At 57.2% G+C, this 17,053-nt stretch overlaps 1 protein-coding gene and 1 non-coding gene across 3 annotated transcripts; one reads left to right on the plus strand and one right to left on the minus strand.

The window, feature by feature from the left end:
* The first annotated feature begins 1,927 nt into the window (after positions 1 to 1,927).
* Positions 1,928 to 2,034, plus strand: LOC123617049 (U6 spliceosomal RNA). Its single transcript, XR_006725138.1, has one exon. It is a non-coding gene; the product is annotated as a U6 spliceosomal RNA (small nuclear RNA).
* Positions 2,035 to 6,813: 4,779 nt separating this feature from the next.
* SKOR1 (SKI family transcriptional corepressor 1) lies at positions 6,814 to 15,708 on the minus strand. 2 transcript variants are annotated; one of them, XM_074364817.1, is made up of 9 exons: positions 15,612 to 15,708; positions 13,170 to 15,388; positions 12,015 to 12,105; positions 10,985 to 11,092; positions 10,374 to 10,445; positions 8,943 to 9,017; positions 8,620 to 8,694; positions 8,042 to 8,107; positions 6,814 to 7,534 (listed from the first exon to the last, which is right to left on the minus strand). In XM_074364817.1, exons 1-9 carry the CDS (start codon positions 15,706 to 15,708, stop codon positions 7,440 to 7,442), a joined length of 2,898 nt encoding a protein of 965 aa, XP_074220918.1. In that variant the 3' UTR covers positions 6,814 to 7,439. The 2 variants fall into 2 exon arrangements, with proteins under 2 accessions (XP_074220918.1, XP_074220917.1); XM_074364816.1 differs by lacking the exon at positions 15,612 to 15,708 and having other exon boundaries at positions 13,170 to 15,603.
* Between the last annotated feature and the right edge of the window lie 1,345 nt (positions 15,709 to 17,053).

Genomic DNA, 17,053 nt, shown 5'->3' on the forward strand with positions numbered 1-17,053 from the left:
GAAAATAACACATGCACATGTAGCCAGAAATGGTAAACAACCTGCTGCCTCTCCTGCTGGTTTCCGCAATAAGACAGTTATGAACCCACGAGCTGTACCTGTCACCGCGACACGTGTGTGCATCAACTGTGTCGAAAAGGCTCGCCTTCTCAATAAATGAATAAAAACGTGGATGCTAATTGAAGACTAGCATCATCTCCCATCAATGCTAATACGCTTTTTGGTTATTTGCAATTCCCTTTTGTAAACCTGAGAGAAACATCATTGCCCAAATCAGCTCTTTTCGCTCACTAACGGCCATATTAGCATTCTGAGGTTTGTGTTTGCTGACTGCTTATTTAGAGAGAGGTCAGATGAGAAGCTGGGCTACCTACACCTGATTTCCATTTCACTGAAGACAGGTGGAGGGGTGGGGCTCCAAAGTCCCCAAGGGCCAAGCTGGGTGCTCCCTGGCTGGGCCTGAGTCAGGCTCACAGGGCAGAGCCAGAGCTCCGCCTGGAACACCCAGTACCTCCACGGTGGCTTCCCGAGGGAAGGACTGGCCGACATGGGTGAAACTGACTCAGGTGGCTCCGAGGTCTTCCTCTGCCTGGAACTCTGACCTATCCTCTCAGGGCTGCATCCCTATCATCAAGTGACAGCTCAAATGTCCCCTCCCTGCTGCCCACCCACTGAGTGGCCTTTATTCTCCAGCCACGCTGTATCCCACTCGTTCTTTCTAGTCTGTCTCAGCACTGAGAATTCTTGTCCCTTGCTGGAAAGGAAGCTCCGTGACCCCAGCAACCCTACCACTCGTTCACCCCTGCAGCCCCAGCGCTCACGTCATAGGGGCTGGATATTTGGTGGAGGAATGAAGGAAGGAAGGAAAGCCCGAGCTGATAAGGCCTTGGGAATATTGTTTAAGAGGAAAAGGGGCAGGCTACACTCCTGGTCCCAAAGCTTTTCTCTTGAGTTCCACTGTGAAGAGGAAAAGATCAGTCTTTGAAACCAGACTTACACCCTGATCCCAACTTCTTTCACCACTGGCAGGATAATTTTGGCCTTGAGAGTTTAACCAACTAGAACCTCAGTTTTCTAACCTGCCAGCTGAGGACGGGACACCGATCTGGCTTAAGTGCCTAGCCCAGGGCTGGATCAAAGGGTGGCGACTTTTCCCAGATCGCCACCCAGCCCTCCCCGAGTCACTCTGTGCAAAGCCTGGGCCCCAAAATGAACACCCTCCCTCTTCCCCTTTGGCTTCAAGTGCCGGGCGCAGGTCCTGAGAGCCCCGGGAGAAGCAGCGGCGCGCCCTGACCCCGATCGAGCTGAAGCCGCAGCCCTCGGCCGCCCCTGCCCAGCCCCTTCCGGTTCACGGTCGGCGGCTCCAGCCCTCACAGGGGTCACCGGTGCCAGCCCGGCCGTCTGACCGCAAACGTTTCGGGGGTCCGGGACCGCACTTCCGTGGGGACCTCATTGGCACCGCGGCCCCCACCCCGCAAAAACCCTCTCGCCGCGCAGACACTACCCTGCGCGGTTACGGGGGGGGCACTGTCCCGGGGCGTCCTCCTCTGCCACGAGCAGGGAGGGCCCCGGGCGGGGGGCCGACCCCCGCGCGCACAGCCCGGCTGGCACGGAAGAGGCGCGCGGGGAACGCGCACCACGTGACCCAGCGTGCCTGCCCGCGCCGTCCGCCAGGCGCACCGAGGTCGGTAGGGAGGGCAAATTTCCCATGGTCCCTTCATTTGCATATGGGATGTAACAGGGTTAGGGAGACAATTAGATTTCAGCTAGTCGTAACTACAAAAGATAATGACAGCATGTGTGATACAGAAGGTAGTAACTTCTTAGATACTTTAGAATTAAAAATAAAATTGACAGTAAAATCGCCATAACCGGGAAGATTTTGGTATTATTAGCTTTATATACTTCGTGAGCGAGCCCACTAACCGTGCTCGCTTCGGCAGCACATATACTAAAATTGGAACGATACAGAGAAGATTAGCATGGCCCCTGCGCAAGGATGACACGCAAATTCGTGAAGCGTTCCATATTTTTGTCCCTGAGGCTCCCTTAAAAAGTGTTTGCATTGAGGTGCAAGCTGAACAGGTTCTACTCTGTGACACAAAGGAGTCCCTGGAGATAGAAAAAAAGTGTGGGTGGTTAGATTCATCGCTCTGCTGTGCTTTTTACATTTGGCTCTTGGGCCTCAGTCTTGTCTTTCAAATCTTGCCTCTGCTTCCCTCTGAACTGAGTTCTGTACTGAGAAACGGCCTTGCTAAAGTTGATTTGTTTCACCTCCAAAACATAACAGGACCTTAATGCTACCATAAACGTTAAGCTGTACTATAACAGGAACTTGGAACAAGACTGACTTCTCAAGCTGCCTCTGAATCTTAAAAAAAAGAATGAAAGAAAGAAAAAAAAAAAAAGCCCACTTCTTATTGAACATTACCACGTCCTTCACAGAGACCTCATTTTTAATACTTCCGACAGTCCTGCCTTGTGGGTATTACTGCCACCATTCACAGGAGACACTGAGAGGTAAAGCGACCTGGGCATGATCATATAACTAGTAAGCAGCTGAAGCAAAGCCTGATAAGACCTTTAGAGGCATAGACCCTGAAAAGACCCCCAGGTAATTCAGTTGCAAATAGCACAGTCCTAATTCTTAAGATGAGAAGGGTGGGGAGGAAAGGCCAACAAAGTTCAGATTTCCTGTGATGCGTTTGTCAGTGTTTTTGAGATGCCAATTTCTTTCCAGGAGAAAACTGCACATATACTTTCCTGGTGCCTGAACACGCACGCAGTCAGCCTGACAGTCCTGCAGTCACTGGGAGCCTGGTTGGTCTGCTCCAGCGTCCTCACAGCGCCCAGGCTCTGTGCTCGCCTCAGTCAAAGCAGATGGACAGACATGGAGCCCCAGGGCCTCCCCACCCAGAGCAGTGTTGGGTCCTCTCCCGGAGGGTGGTCAGAGCCACCCACCAGCGTTCCAGCAAGGATCCATTTCTGTTCTCTTAAGTGGAAGTAACAACCAAAAATAGGGATCTGTGGTACCTCTCGTTGCGCCTCCTCGGCTCACCGCCTCCAATGCATGGAGTTAGAGGACGACCTTTGTTTTCCTTTCTTCCCCTCAAGATACCTGGTTCCTTGGAGGCCACTTGGGCAATTGGGTGAGTAGTTTCAAAGGTTCTTTTCCGGGATGCCCAACAAGGAAATGACCAATGCTGGTCTGGCTCTCTCTCCTTCTAAAGAAACTCATCATTCTTCATCCTTCTTGGCATAACCCTTGCCTCAACAGAAATCAGGAAAGACACAGGGAATTCCTAGTGCTGTAAAAGCCAAAGACACAGCTGGCTGTCGCAGTTCTGCACAGCCCTATGAGGTAGGTATCTTTTTGCGTCATAATATTCACGAGGAAGCTGAAGCACAGAGATTCAACAACTTGCCCACACATCTAATCAATGGCAGAGAAAGGACCGAGACCCAGGAAATCTGGCTCTAGAGCTTGTGCTCTTAACCAAACACTATGTTCCCTTTGGGGGTGTGGAGTGGGAAATGAGACAGTTTAGAATAATACAAAGAGCATGCAGGTCCGGTTCTGCTTTTGTTGGTGATCAAGGACAGGAGTCACATTTTTGCAAAGGATCAAGGCTAGACTTTATATCAGGGTAGCTGAGAATGGGTGGACAGGAATGCACCCAGTGACCTTGCAAAAGTAGATGGGGTGAAGGATCACCCTCTTTGGGATGCAGTTGGAAGGGGAAGAAAGCTTTCCTGTCTTAGGCTGACAATACTTTACCTGCCCCCTGCCCCCTAAAACTAATCCTATTAATGAAGGATCTTCTGAGCAGTAAGCCTGTATTTAATTAACTATGCAAACGAGCTTAATTACTTCCCAGTAGCTATTGTCCAGAGCACCTAAGGATTCCTTCTCCCAGACATTGTCAGTACCCAGATGAACCACAAAGATGGAACCCATTCGTCTACATCTGTTGAGTACCTGTGATGCACTGGGCCCTGTGTTGAAGGCCACAAGGAAGATCAAGATGTGGCCTAGTTGCCGAGGCACCTACAGCCCTCGAGAAACAGAAACACACGACCTAGGTTAACTCAGGGAGGTGAGCACCCTATTACCTTCATGAACCAAGTACCACAGTAACACAGAGGTTACTCCCAGGAATCCAGGGGTCTTCCAAGGGTCATCTGCTGACAGGTTACCCCCATACGCAGAGGAAATGGAGGTTGGGAGCAACTACTGGTTTCTCCCAGAGGAGTGAAAAATCAAGCAGCTTGACACTGTCTACGCCTGCTCCTCCCACCTTCGCTCAGTTTTATCACCCTGGATTTTCTGGGACAGGTGAAGATAGAGACCACCAGCCCTACCCCAGCTCCTCATCAGGGGTCTGGAGTTCTTCTGCTGAAAAAGGAGTGGGAGGTTGAAGAGGCATGTTTACCTGATTCTTCACCCCCAGACCTCAGTCTCCAGATCCCGACCTCCTGTGGGCACCGCCGGAGCCGAGATGTGGAATAAACAGCGGGGAAGAAATTCTATGCCCTATAGCTGGCTCCAGATTCCCCAAGCCCCACTCTTTCTCCCTAAAACAAGACGCCCTAGTCTGAGGCCTTCGGACGTTGGCTGTAATGCCTAAAACGTGTCGCAAGGTGGCAACGTTGTGGCGAGAAATAGACTTTTTTAAAAAGCTTGGATTTTTTTTCAAAGCATATTTTCCCTATTAATGTTTCATTTAACTTAATTAGAATCTGGTAAACTAATTAAAGTAGCTACGAGCCCCGCAATCAGCAATAATTCGTATAATTATTGATAATTACATCCATACCAATCGTTTGGTTATTAACATTTGGGGGGGGAACAAACCACTTCTGAAGGGAATCGGAGCCCAGGAGGGCTTTTGCGACAGAGCTTTCTGGGTCGCATCCGCCTACACCTCCAATCCACAGAGATTCCGGCAGATGGGGCGCCCTTTCCGGCAGGTCCCAGACGCCTACGGCGCTTTTCCCGTTGTTTGGGGAATCCGGAAAGGAAAGGTGAAGAGGAATACTTGCCAGGCTCTTCAGTGTGGGCCGCAGCCACGGAACTTTCTGGGAACAGTTAATCCCATTTTACAGAAAAGGAAAGTGCCACTTCCAAAGAAGCGGCTCCGCCCAAAGGGAAAAGGCGCGTGCACTCTCCCAGCCCGCGGTCCCCGCAGGTCCCAGCTCCGCTCGCCCTTGGTACGCCCTGGGGACGCGTGGCCCTCCTCTCCGGACCTCAGTTTCCCCTTTGGTACACTGAAGGAATGATCCCGTTCCCTGGAGGGTCCCTGTCGGGATAATCGCGTGTCCCAAGGCGAGTTCAACCCTTGGCGACACCTCACGGATTACCCGGCGCCCTCACCGCCATTCTCTCTCCTGTCCCGTCTGGATCTAGTACCTCGGAATATCCTGGGACATGAGGGCTCCGAGCCCCAGCGCAGGGTGTCTGGGGCCTGGCGTCCTGCCTGTGCCCCTTCCGGGAGGCCCCGATGGCGCCCTGGCTCGTCGGCTCCGCCCTGGGTCCTCCCGACGACCCGCCACGAAATTTCCGCACCCTCGCAACCGAGGGCTCCCGGGCCCGAGCTGCTCGCCCGGCGGCCCGGTACTGAAAGCCCGCCTCCAGGGTCTCCGTCCAGGGCGCCCAGCGCAGCCAGGAGACGAGCAGTGGGGGCCCCGGGGCGTCGGAGGGCTGCGTCGTCGGGGTGGGGGGTCCAGGCTGCGGAGCGCTCTCCTGCGCTGGCTTCCCTCCCACAGCGCGTCCACGCGCCGGCGGGGACAGACGCCTGAATATTAATTTAGAGGCCGAAACGGAGACCTAGGAAGAATTAAGGGCAGGACACAGCACTCCTGCTAGTCAGCTAAGGAGGGGAAATTGGAAGCCAGGACTGAATGACTCCCGGGACCATGCGCTTTCCCACTCGAGCCACACTCTCCTCCCCCTCCAAAGAGCGCGCTGCAGTTTCCATTCTTTATCTGCAGCCCAAGCAGCAGGTGCGCTGTGGAAACTGAGGCCGAAGGGAGGAGGGGGGCAAGGTAAGGCCTCAGCAACCGCGGCCGTCCCCACGGACTCCAGCGGCCGGCGTATCTCACCTTCCTCCTTGGGCTTCTCGACGTCCTCTATCCCCCTGGGACTAAAATGGACGGAAACTTAAAAACCACCAGGGCTTCCTCCCTCCGGGTAGCAGCGAGGCAGGCGGCAGGGCATCTGCGCACAAGCGGCGAGTCTCCCGCGAGCCTTCCAGGCCTGCGGGACCCAGACCCACCCCCACGTACCTTGTCCCTCCCGCCCCTAGGCCAGGCCGACGGTGCCCGCGCCTCCTGGCAGTTCTGGTTGAACCTGGAATTTCGGGCTGGGCGAGAATTCGGTCCCTGAGCACCCTGGAGGTGTCTTCCCCGGGGCGGGGGGGGGGGGCAGGTGTGCAAATGGGCACAAGTAAACTCTCAAGAGTCAGATACTTGCGGTAGTTCCTTTTCCCGGCGGAGGCCCCAGGAAGGATCCTAAACATGGGGCGAGGGTTGCTGCTGGGCAAGCTGGGTGTGCCTGGAGGACTGGTGGAGAGGTCGGGGTATTCGCCGCTGCTCACCTGAGCCGGCGCGGTTTTCAGCTTGAGCGCCCCTGAATCCGAGCTGCGGTCCCCACATCCCACGTGTTGCGTGGCCCTCAGCCTGCCTCCGCCCCCCGCCCCTCCTCCAGCCACACTCCCACCTCCACAGTCCCAGGAAGTGACAGATTTACTTTTTTTTTTTATTATTAAAAACAAAAGTCACGGATACAGGGTGGTCTCCCCAATCAAGGTGGTTTCCATCTCGTGAGTCAGTTGTCGCCCCTTTTAAAGTGCTGTTACATCAAGAGATTACAACAAAAAATAGACAAAGCAAAACCCAAGGGGGAATGCAAAACGGAGCTGGAAGTAGGTCCAGGAGAAGGAGGCAAAATAATTTATAGCATAAATAAATTAAAGTGAACCCAATACTGAACCAAGAGACTCACAGTACATTTATATCCATTGCACATAGCCACTTTGTCGTTAGGAACAAGTTTCAGAAGTGGACGGGGCGGGGAGCGCGGGGCCAGAGAAGTTGCTACATTGTATTCACAATAGGGGTTCCGAAGCTGTAAGGGGGGGCCCCTCCCCTTTTTTACCCCCTTCGGTCCAGTTAACCCCATGAAGTCCGATGCCCCGGAGTTCAACCGTGGGGCGAGATGATATTTACATTTGGAAATGAAGAAGGGGTCCTGGGCTGGGTCGCCCGGGAGGGGGCGGCCAAGGCCGAGGCGCCCGGGAGGAGAGCGGGCGGGCGGGAGGCTGTATTTACAACGGTCCGGTCTGAATGGCTTGTATCTCGCTCTCGGCCGCCGCGGCCACAGGTATTTACAAGAAGAGAGCAGCATGGCTTGAGGGCGCGTGGGCGCGGCCGGGCCGGCCCTAGGGCAACAGCGGGGGCTTGAAGGAGCAGTTACCAGTGCAGTGCCGGGGCGTCAGCATCTTGCAGGAGAAGTGGTGCAGGGCGTCGTGGGCTTCTGGGGAGACAGTCGAGTTGGCCCGTTGGGCGCCTCGCCTGCCTTGCTTTGCTTCGCCTCACCCGAGCGGTCCACGCGCCACCCCTCTACCCGTCTGTGAGGGTCTCACCCACCCGCTTCAGACTCAGGAGCTCTCAAGGGAGCGGATCAGAAGATGGGAGGGTAGTGGAGAGATCCTGGCGATTCAGAATCACTGCTCAGGTTCAATAGCTCCATTTTACAGAAGAGGAAACTGAGGCACAGTAAGATCAGCCCAAGACCAGATATGGAAGCGATGACCGACTTCCCAATGCCCAGAGCTCAAGGGCTCTTTCTCCCTAGCCCACCGTTAGAGAATCATTTCTCCATTAAAATCAATTCCCATTTCTCTCCTCTCAGCTTCTGATCCATGTAGACCTGGCCTTCCCTTTTCACTAGCCACGTTGTGCATTCATTCATTCACTCATTCATTCGCCAGCACAGCCAGCTCCTGGCACCCTTCCTATCTTTATTCCCCGGCTTCCGCACCTTTTAATTTCTGCTGGATGGCATAGCGCGCCTTCCGCTCTTGGTCAAGTTCGTTACACAGAGTGTCTGGAAGACATGGGAAGTAGCTGGTGAGGAAATGAGACCACCCTAGGGCCATTGGGGTCACAGCCCGGGCCTCACCCTCTTCTCAGCGCTCAGCCCCTGGCAGAAACAAGTCCTGGGGACCAAGGGAGGGGGCGTCGAAGCTCCAAACTGCAGCTTGGCGGAGGGAGGAAATGGCCTGGGATGGCGCTTAAAGGCAGACGGATCTAACCAAAATTAAAGCAAACTTAGGCATTACTTCCCAGGTAATTTTACGCCTCGATTTTTAATTTAGAAACCATGGAAATTGCCGCGATAAGAAGTTCAATCACTCCATGTAATGATGCCTGCAAGCCGTTTGCTGGGCTCGCTTGCCATTCTGAGGCTAATCAGAGTATACAAAGGATATTAAATAAAAAAAAATAATTGTTAAATTACCTTCAATTTAAATCCAAATGACTGAGCCAACATTGCGGCTCCTGCCAGACGAGAGGCAGTTACGGCCCTTGCACGCGCTCACCTGACTCCCGTCTTACCTCTGACAATTTGCAGCTGTTGCACCATTTCTTCTCGATAAGCCAATTCCCTCTTCATTTGATCCTGAAAATTATCTGTGCAAATTGATTAAGTGAGAGCTGTTAGGCACAGCCCCCTCCCTCGGTCCCATTTCCCCACTCCCCAGCCCCAGCCCCACCCCCTCCGTCGTTGGCCTAGCGGGAAACCCGGGGAAAGGGGGGAGTTCGGCGGCTCCGGCTGCGCGCGCAGCGGCAGATGCCTGCACCGGGGTCCCGGGGCGAGGCCGGGGCGTGCAGGAAGAAGGCTCTGGCGATGAGGTTCGGGCGGGTCGGAATGGGGGTACCTTTGAGACTCTGAAATTCTCGCTCCAGCTTCTTTCGGAGCTCCATTTGTTCCAGGAGCAGTTTTTGCAATTCGTCTGTGAAGGGGCCAGAGTGGGAGGTAAAGGAGGAGGGTGGTGGGACTCAGGGGGGCCTATAAGGCAGCCAGGTCCTGTCCTGGCCGGCAGCCCTGAGATGGGAGCTGAGGAGGGTGAGACTGGATAGTGGAGACCCTCAGCAGTCAGTTTTTCTATCTGCATCCAAAAGATTTTGCGCAGGAAATGGGGTTAGGGGATGAAGTTGCCCAGGAGAATCAAATTCAGGACAGCAGAACGCATGCTAGACTTCTAGGCCCTGGCCCCAGGCACTAACCAGCGTTGTATCCATTCTAAGTTGTTCCTAACTCACTAAACTTAGAGGTTGGCCCACAAAGACTCAGTTTACATCTTCAAATGACAGACCTAATCACTCCCTTCAACGATACAGACGAGGGAGAATCCAAAGTCTTGGACCCCCGCCCTGGAAAAATACACATATTCACCACAGTTTACAATTTCAAAAGGTCCCAGGACCCCACATCCATACTAAGAACCCTCATATACAGCACTAAGGATTTTGAAGGTAATTGCATAGCCTGTAAACTCCATAATTAAGAAGAATGGGAGAGCAACAATGCTTCTCTCCCTCCTCACACCAATTTCCAAGTCCAACCCCGGGCAGGGGGGCCTTGGGTGTGGAAAGCCTCGTGGATGCCCTCAAAAGCAGCTCCAAAGGAGTGGCAGGGAGCTGCCCTAACCATGGAGCAGTTGGTATCTGGGTCCTCCACATGGGGAGTTTCTCTGAGAAACCCTCCCCTGGCAGATGCTCCAAAAACAGAAAAATGGGAGACAGAAGAGCAAAGTGGGGTGAGAGGCTCCTCTCTCTGTGCCTCAAGCCATCCTCTTTCCCTTGCTTCACTCCTAGGATCCCATTCCACCAACAAGCTCCATCCTCACCCCATTTAGGGTGGGGTGGAGTCATTCTGCATTAATTCCAGGGAAAAAAAATTAACCTCTCAGACTTTCCTAAAGTAAATGCCTCCACAAAATCTTGCTATTCAGAAAATGTCATGTTTTCCCATGAGGTTGAGAGACCCAGATTGTCCTGTCTGATTGTCCACATGCATCAAGTTCTGAGGATCATTACTCATTGCTCTTTCTCAGAAAGGCTTTTATTCAGAAAGGCTGGACCATGGGAACTCCAGGGTGGTTGACTCCCTCTCCCCTCCCCCCTACCCCCCCACCTCTGTGCCAGGATAATGTGTCCAGGGGAGTACACTTTTGGCTCAGTGAAGACTGATTTCCCCAAGAGCCTTGTCATCTCACACTCACTCCTACAGGAATAACACCCGCTACAAGAAGGCCCCGTCTCCCCCACGCACAGCATATACCCCCATTTCACAGGGTTAACCTCACCTCTGGCCAGGTTCTCGATATCTTTCTCCACTAGTTGAGTTCCCGTGACATCTAGGGTGAGTCCATCTTCACCTGGGACACAAGGGCAAGCGAGAGGGGTTTTCTCCTGGGCGAGGCCTTGGGAGCGGAACCGTGAGCTTCCTGGGAACTGCATTAATCTGGGGACTAATTTCAGACTCTGCCTTCAGAGAAGACAGTTACAGGCATCCAGTATCACCCACCTTTCAAGGCCTTATTTTAGGGGCTATAGCCAATATGTTAGATAGTGACCCACTGGAGGAGAGTGGACCCAGGGAAAACAGGCCACCTTAGGGCAGGAAGTGCCCTTTGACCTGTTTTATGTGGGTGATGATGCTTATTTCCTTCCATTAAGCCTCCTTGCCTTACCCGGAAGATCCCCGAACCCACCAAGGAGGTAGGCAACTCAGAAGGAGTGCCAGAACCTTGCCCACGTTGTTTAAATATTTATCTGCCAGCCGCGAGAGGGGACCGGCAGCCCCTTAGGCTTGATGGAAAACCTTCCTCGCAAGCCGAGCCAGTGGAAAACCTGGGCGACCTGGGCCCTAGCTCTGGGGGGGGGTGGGGTGATGCGTGAGGGTCCTAGGGCTCACCTCGGTCTGTATTTGCGGGACTTGGCTGGGAGATACTCCTTTGGTCTGGATAGGATTTCCTCGTTTCCAAGTCGTCGGCGGTCGAATGATTGTCTTCCTTATCTGGCTCTTAAAGGCAATAAACCGAGTTTCAAGGAGAGGCAAAGAAACCGTGACCCCGATACGGCCAGAGCTGCCGCGGTCGGGGCGCCCGAGCCCTAATTAAAAGCGTGGTGGCCGCCGCTGGTTGCCGGCTGCGCGCCTGGGCCCGCACCCTCAGGCTTTGGGCCAGGCACCCCCCTCCTTCACGCGCGATCTGCTCATCTCCGGTTCCACGCCCCCTCCCCAGCCCCTCGGAAAAGAGCGAAACGAGCAGCCGAGCCCACCAGGGACGAGCGACCTACATCGCGCGCAGATACTGGGGCACCGCGAGCGCGCGTGGCCGCCAGGTCTACCTGCGCCAAGAACGCGGTCCAGGCGGCGACCCTCTGGGTAGCCTCAGCGGGGAAGACACCCTCCCGGGCTCGGCCTGCCTGGATTTCTGCGACCCTCAACCCCTTCTTTGAGAGCCATTGGGTCCCGCGCGCGCACGTGCTGGGCTACCCCCGCGTTGGGCTACAGCTACCACGGCGTTTCGGGGGTACCCAAGCGCGCCACCAAGCGCCCCCACCTCCGCCCGGACCAGGCCTCACCACAGGGGACCTTGGGGCCAAAACACTTGCTGAGTAAATGAAAAGACTTTAAAAGGGTGCCAGGAGTGTCTTTTAAAAGGTTTAACCCAGTGAATGAAGTGTATGTGAGCGGTATCTGTGTTCTGGAGAGGGTGGTCTGTTGTTAAGTAACCAAACGATGCAAGTTATTGGGAGTCCTCGCTTAGCTTCCTTTTTCTTTCACTGGTTTTCTTTCCCTCTCCCTCTTTCTCTCGTTTTCTCTGCTCTTTCTTTCCGCCCCCCGTTTTTCCTCGCAGGCCTCCCCTGGCCCCGGCCCTCTGCCCCGCGGTCCTCCTATCACGGTTGTCCTACGACCTTGGCAGGGGGGCTGGGGGCGTTACCGTGGGCCTCGGGGGTGCAGAGGTAGGAGGCCGCGGGCCCCAGCGCCGCCGCCGCGCTCTTCACGTGCTCGTCCCGCTCGGGCGCGTACACCTGCGGCGGCCGAGAAATGACAGGCGGTTAGGAGGGTGCTTGGCGGAGTCTCGGTGCCGCCCAGCCCTGAACCGCGGCCGGGAGGAAACCTGAGGAGGTGACTGAGGTCAGTTTGCCCGCGGGACCGGAGCACCCCGGGCGGCCGTGACGCACGCGGCGCAGCCCTGCGCCCTAGCCCTGCGCCCTCTGAGGCCGCATCACCATTGTAGATCCCGAGTAATTATTACCGCCCTCGAGAAAATTACCCGAAATATGAAGCGGCTTCCAAGCCAAAGGCTGCTCAAAGCCGCCCCCACCCTCTTCGCCGGCCTCCTTTTCGGCGTCTTCCCTCCCGCCCGCGCCCAGTCCTCGGCATAAATGACTCCTTTCGCATGCGGCTAATGATTCCTATTTTAATGGACCGAATGGAAATGTACAGGTGTGGGCACCCATTTTCAAATGGCCAACGATTCCAGCTTAGCAGCACACACACACACCCCACCCGAACCCGCGTCCCTGCCAACCCGAGATCCCCTCTTTCGCCCCGAAAACCGTCTCTACAGTTTTCTGCCAAGGAACCCTGCGGTTCCCAAGTTCGAAGAGGCTCGGAAATCTACGACTTGGGTCAGAGGAAGGTTCCGGGTACCCTGTATTGCGGTTTGGGGGAAAGGCCGCCCTCTCCCCTCCTTTCCCGCTCATCTTCCCCTGAGCTCTGATCCCCATCCAGGCGGGCGTGCTACGCCCTTCTCGCTTTTCTCTGGCTTTTGGTCCCTTTCCCTCCTCGACTTTCTCCCTCCAGACCCATTGTATTTCTATCTGTCTCTGTGTGACAGCCTGTCTCTACCTGTCTCCCCACTCCCATCAACAAAAACACACCACACACATTTCTATCTTATGAAACCCTCAGTTGGGGGGTCCATGGCACTCCCGAAGCTGGGCCTATCGAGAGCAGCCGGGGCCTACTGCTGTAACATCCGCTCAGAATTAAATTCCGGCTCCCCACCCGGCCAGGACTCGGCTCACATCCCCAAGCTGCCGAGGGATAAGCGAGGAGACACCACCAGCCGCAGGGGCGCGGGGCTCACCTTGGCGGGCGCGGGGCCCCCCAGCGGCCCGCAAGGCTCTCGCAACTCATAGCCGCCGCTCGGCGGGCTCGTCTCAGGTCTCCGCACCATGTCGTCGGTCGCCAGGTCCCCAAATGCGGACCGGCTGGTTGGGGGTAGCCCCGGGCGGCGCCGGGGGCGAGGGCTGCCGCCGTCGGGAGAGTCTGTGGGGCCGTCAGCGCCTGAAGAGGTGGTAGACGGGGGCCCTGCGGGCTGTTCGCCGTCCGGGCCGCCTCCTGTGCTGGGCGCGCCGGGCACTCCGGGCTCGCCCTCGTCCGGGGCGCCCTCTTCGTCGGGAAAGCGGTTGGACTCCACATCCACCTCGGGCTCGTCAGCAGTGTCCACGTCGGGGGAGGCGGAGTGGTAGCTGGAGCTGCCCTCGCTCAGAAAGTCTGGGCTCACGTAGCCGTCGCCGGCCCCTGCGCCCGGCCCGGGCCCACGAGCTGGCCCGCCCCCGTACGCGTCACGGGCGCTGCCGTAGAGCTTGGCAATGCTCTCGGCGTCCTTGACCACAGGCCGGAAGGCCGACACGTACGAGCCTTTGCGTGTGGGCGGCGGGGGCGGCGGGGGCAGCGGAGCCAGCGGTGGCGGCAGCGCTTCGTCCGTGCCGTCCTCGTCCAGTGGCCCACGGGACAGCGCGCTCGGGCAGCGCTCCTCTGCGCCCAGGCCTCCCTCCTTGGCTGGCTCGGCACCGTCCAGGGGCTCGGGGCCGCCGCCACCGGCAGCCGCCGCCGCCGCCGCCGCCGCCGCCGCTACAGCGGCCGCCACGGCCTTGGCCTGACTCTGCGTGGCTGGATAGGGCGGCACCGGGAGGCTGCCTGCCGCCGGCCAGAACATGGGAAACGTCGGGTATACAGTGGCTGCAGCAGCTGCTGCAGCTACGGCCGCGGCGTCCTTGGCTGCCCCGGAGGGCTGGTGACCCCAGAACATGGCCCCGCCATTCGGGCCAGCCCCCGCCCCCGGCGGCAAGTGGCCGATGCCTGGGCCGCCCGTGCCTCCACCGGTGCCCCCGCCCCCGCCGCTCCCGGCGCCTGGGCCGCCCTTCGGTTCGCCAGTGCCTAGCACGGGGTCGTCCTTCTTGGGGCAGAGGCCGAAGGCCGTGGGGAAGCCGTAGGGATGAGGGAAAAGCGGCGGGGGCAGCTTCTGCAAGAGGCCAAAGCCCTTGCTGGGCACTGGGATCACCGGGTAGCTGCGTACGCCCGCGCTGCCACCAGGCCCACCAGGGCCCGCGGGGCCGGCGGCTCCCGCCGCCAGACCGAGTCCCCGCTGCGGGTGGGGAGGAGGCGGCCCCGGAGGCCCACCGGCCTCATCCTCGCCACAGCGCAGGCTTTTGTGAGGCGGCGGGCCTGGGGCCATCTCCGCGCCGCACCCCGGGCCGCTGCCGCCGCCGCCCGCACCACCTTTCCCCTGCCCACCCGACCCGCCATTAGAGCCGCCGCCGCCGCCTCCTTGCAGAGAGAAGGTCCGCTTGCGGGTACCTCCATTGAACATGGCCTTTACGTCCTCCCAAGCGTGGCTCAGCTCGTCTGTGGCCGACTTGTCACTGAGTTTGAGGTGTCGGCGCCACGAGTTAAAGTTGGCTGCGTCGGGCTGCGTGTACTTGGCGTCGGGTGTGCGATGCGAGTGGAAGATGAACTTGTTAGGCGAGAAGTACATGCTGCAGTAACCGCATTTGATGCACTTGGCCCGAGAGCTGTTGTAACGCGCGGGGATGAAGCTGCCACGCGAGCCCCAGGCGCACTCGTGCACCACATCGAAGGCGAAGTTCTCAGGCAGTTTGGGTGGCTTGTGCTCGCCCAGGAACGACTTACACAGGCGTTCGGCCTCGCGCTTCGTGATCATGCCGCAGCGGCGCGACGAGATGGGCATGGCCCCGGCCCGACGCAGAATCTCCAGCTGCACCGGCGTACACTGCACGCACGTGATGCCCAGGGCCACGCGGCGGTTGTGGATCTCATTGTAGCTGTAGTTCTTGAGGAGAGTGTTGGAGATCTGCGCCAGGCATAGGCGCTCCTGGCCGTCGATGACCAGAGACACGATAGGCACCCCGTACAGCGACGTCTCGCCCACCTGGTTGGGTTTGAGAGCGCTGGAGCCCGAGTAGGGCTGCAGCTCCTGCTTGGAGTTGGGTGAGGAGTTGCCCTCGCGCCCCGGCCCCAGCTGAGTGGTGAGAGCCTCCATGCCGCCGCTCCTGCGAAACAGAGAAAGTAGAGAGCCGATAAGCCATTTTCAGAGCCTCCGCGGCTCGGGTCCGCCCAGCAGGGCACGCCGAGTTCGGGGCGCGGAGAAACTTGGCAATGGGGAGTTCAAGCTCATTCGCCCCCTAGACGGGGGCTTTTTGTTATTTAGACGTATGTTGGCACCGGAACAAAAGCCCGCGGGGTTTGGAGGAGGAGTAGGGGTATTTGAGACCTCATGAATTACCCCCAGTATCTAGGAACCCAATCCCGTTTTCGGATTGGGGAGAAGGTGGGGCCCAGAGACGGAGAGTGACTTGCCCAAGGCCACACAGCAAAGCCATCGCGGAACCCAGGCTTCCTGGCACCCAGATCCGTGCGCCTTCGGCCACCCTCGCAGCCTACCCTACCCGCCCGGGTCCTGAAGCCCGGACTTCGGGGACAGGCCGCCCCTCTGCTCAGCCGCGCATGCACGCGGGCGGGAGGGGGCAGCGCAGGGAGGAATAGGGAGGGGGGAGGGGCGGTCACTGCCCATCTCCAGACGGCAGGGGGCGGGGTGGGGGGGGCAAAGAGAAGAGGAGGGTCTAGAGGCCGTGAGGGAGGCGGGGAGAGGCTGAGGAGACCGCTGTTCGCGGTGCTGAACCCGACTCTCTACAAAGCATGCCTTATGCGCCCAGCCCCAGAGCTGTCCCCACTGCACCCAGCTCCGTGCCAAGGCGGCTCCCCGGGATAACAGCTACTTTCCACAAACACTTGCTTCTCCTCTCACGCTCGGAGTCCCGCGTTCGTTGAGCAGAAAGATTCTGGCTGGAAGTGTAAACCGTTTTTGTTGTTTTTTTCCCCCAGCCATCAGGGGGATCAGGGTCAAGCAACTCCTAACCACATTTCCTGAATTTTCAGCTGCATTCCAGACCAAAGCTGGTTTCCCTCTGGGTCAGCACGTGGGACAGAGAGGTTCTCAAGGAAGTTTCTCAGAAGCCACTTCTCCTTTGCTTCTAGCCGCCCACTCCCTAAGTTTTCCTCCTTCACTTTACCACTAAGGCCAAATGCAGTCTCTCCAGACTCTGGGCTTCCTCTTTGGGGGAGGGGCCTCTCCTTTTTGAGTATCCTTCATTCCCGGCTGTCCTGATTCATATGGGCTGAGAGGAATCCTGGATGGTCTCTGAAGCCACCACAAGGCTCCATGTCAAAAGTTACCGTCGAACCCAAGCTTTGCTTTCTGGCTGAGGCCGGGAGATAGCCACGACCGACGACATCAGCGAGGACCTGGGGACTGATGCGTGGGACCCCTAGGTGGCCCAGCCCCGCCACGTGTCCTCCGACACGGAAAACTCCCATCCGGCCCATGGCTGCAGGTGCTCCTGCGGCCCAGGCAGCTCAGTCCTGACGACCCCTCCTCTAAACTCGGCAGCAAAGGCAAATCCATTTTCAGAGGGGCAGCTCCAGAAGGACAGGGGATCCGAGCTCAAAAGCCTCATCAAAGAGACTGGGATCTTCTGTCTCCCTACCTCCCTGTTTGTCTAGGTGCCCCTCATCTGTCGATCTTATCTGTCCCTGAGCTGTCTGTCTCTCCCAGGTCTCTCCTCTTTCTCCCATCTGTTTTCATACCTTCTTCAAGTATCAAGCTATTTATTTGTTACCTGTCTGTTTCATCTTTATCTCCGTGGATCAAATTGAAACTAGTTGACC

This window comes from Camelus bactrianus, chromosome 6 (assembly GCF_048773025.1).
Source record: "Camelus bactrianus isolate YW-2024 breed Bactrian camel chromosome 6, ASM4877302v1, whole genome shotgun sequence".
Taxonomy (NCBI): domain Eukaryota; kingdom Metazoa; phylum Chordata; class Mammalia; order Artiodactyla; family Camelidae; genus Camelus; species Camelus bactrianus.

Excerpts from the sequence above, each read along its gene's own strand:
- SKOR1 (XM_074364817.1), bottom strand. The coding sequence starts at position 15,708 with ATGGCTTTGCTGTGTGGCCTTGGGCAAGTCACTCTCCGTCTCTGGGCC. Across the intron at positions 10,446-10,984 it reads TCCCGCAAATACAGACCGAG|GTGAAGATGGACTCACCCTA; the intron begins GTGAGCCCTAGG and ends CTTGTGTCCCAG. Across the intron at positions 7,535-8,041 it reads CATCCAGCAGAAATTAAAAG|AAGCCCACGACGCCCTGCAC; the intron begins GTGCGGAAGCCG and ends CTGTCTCCCCAG.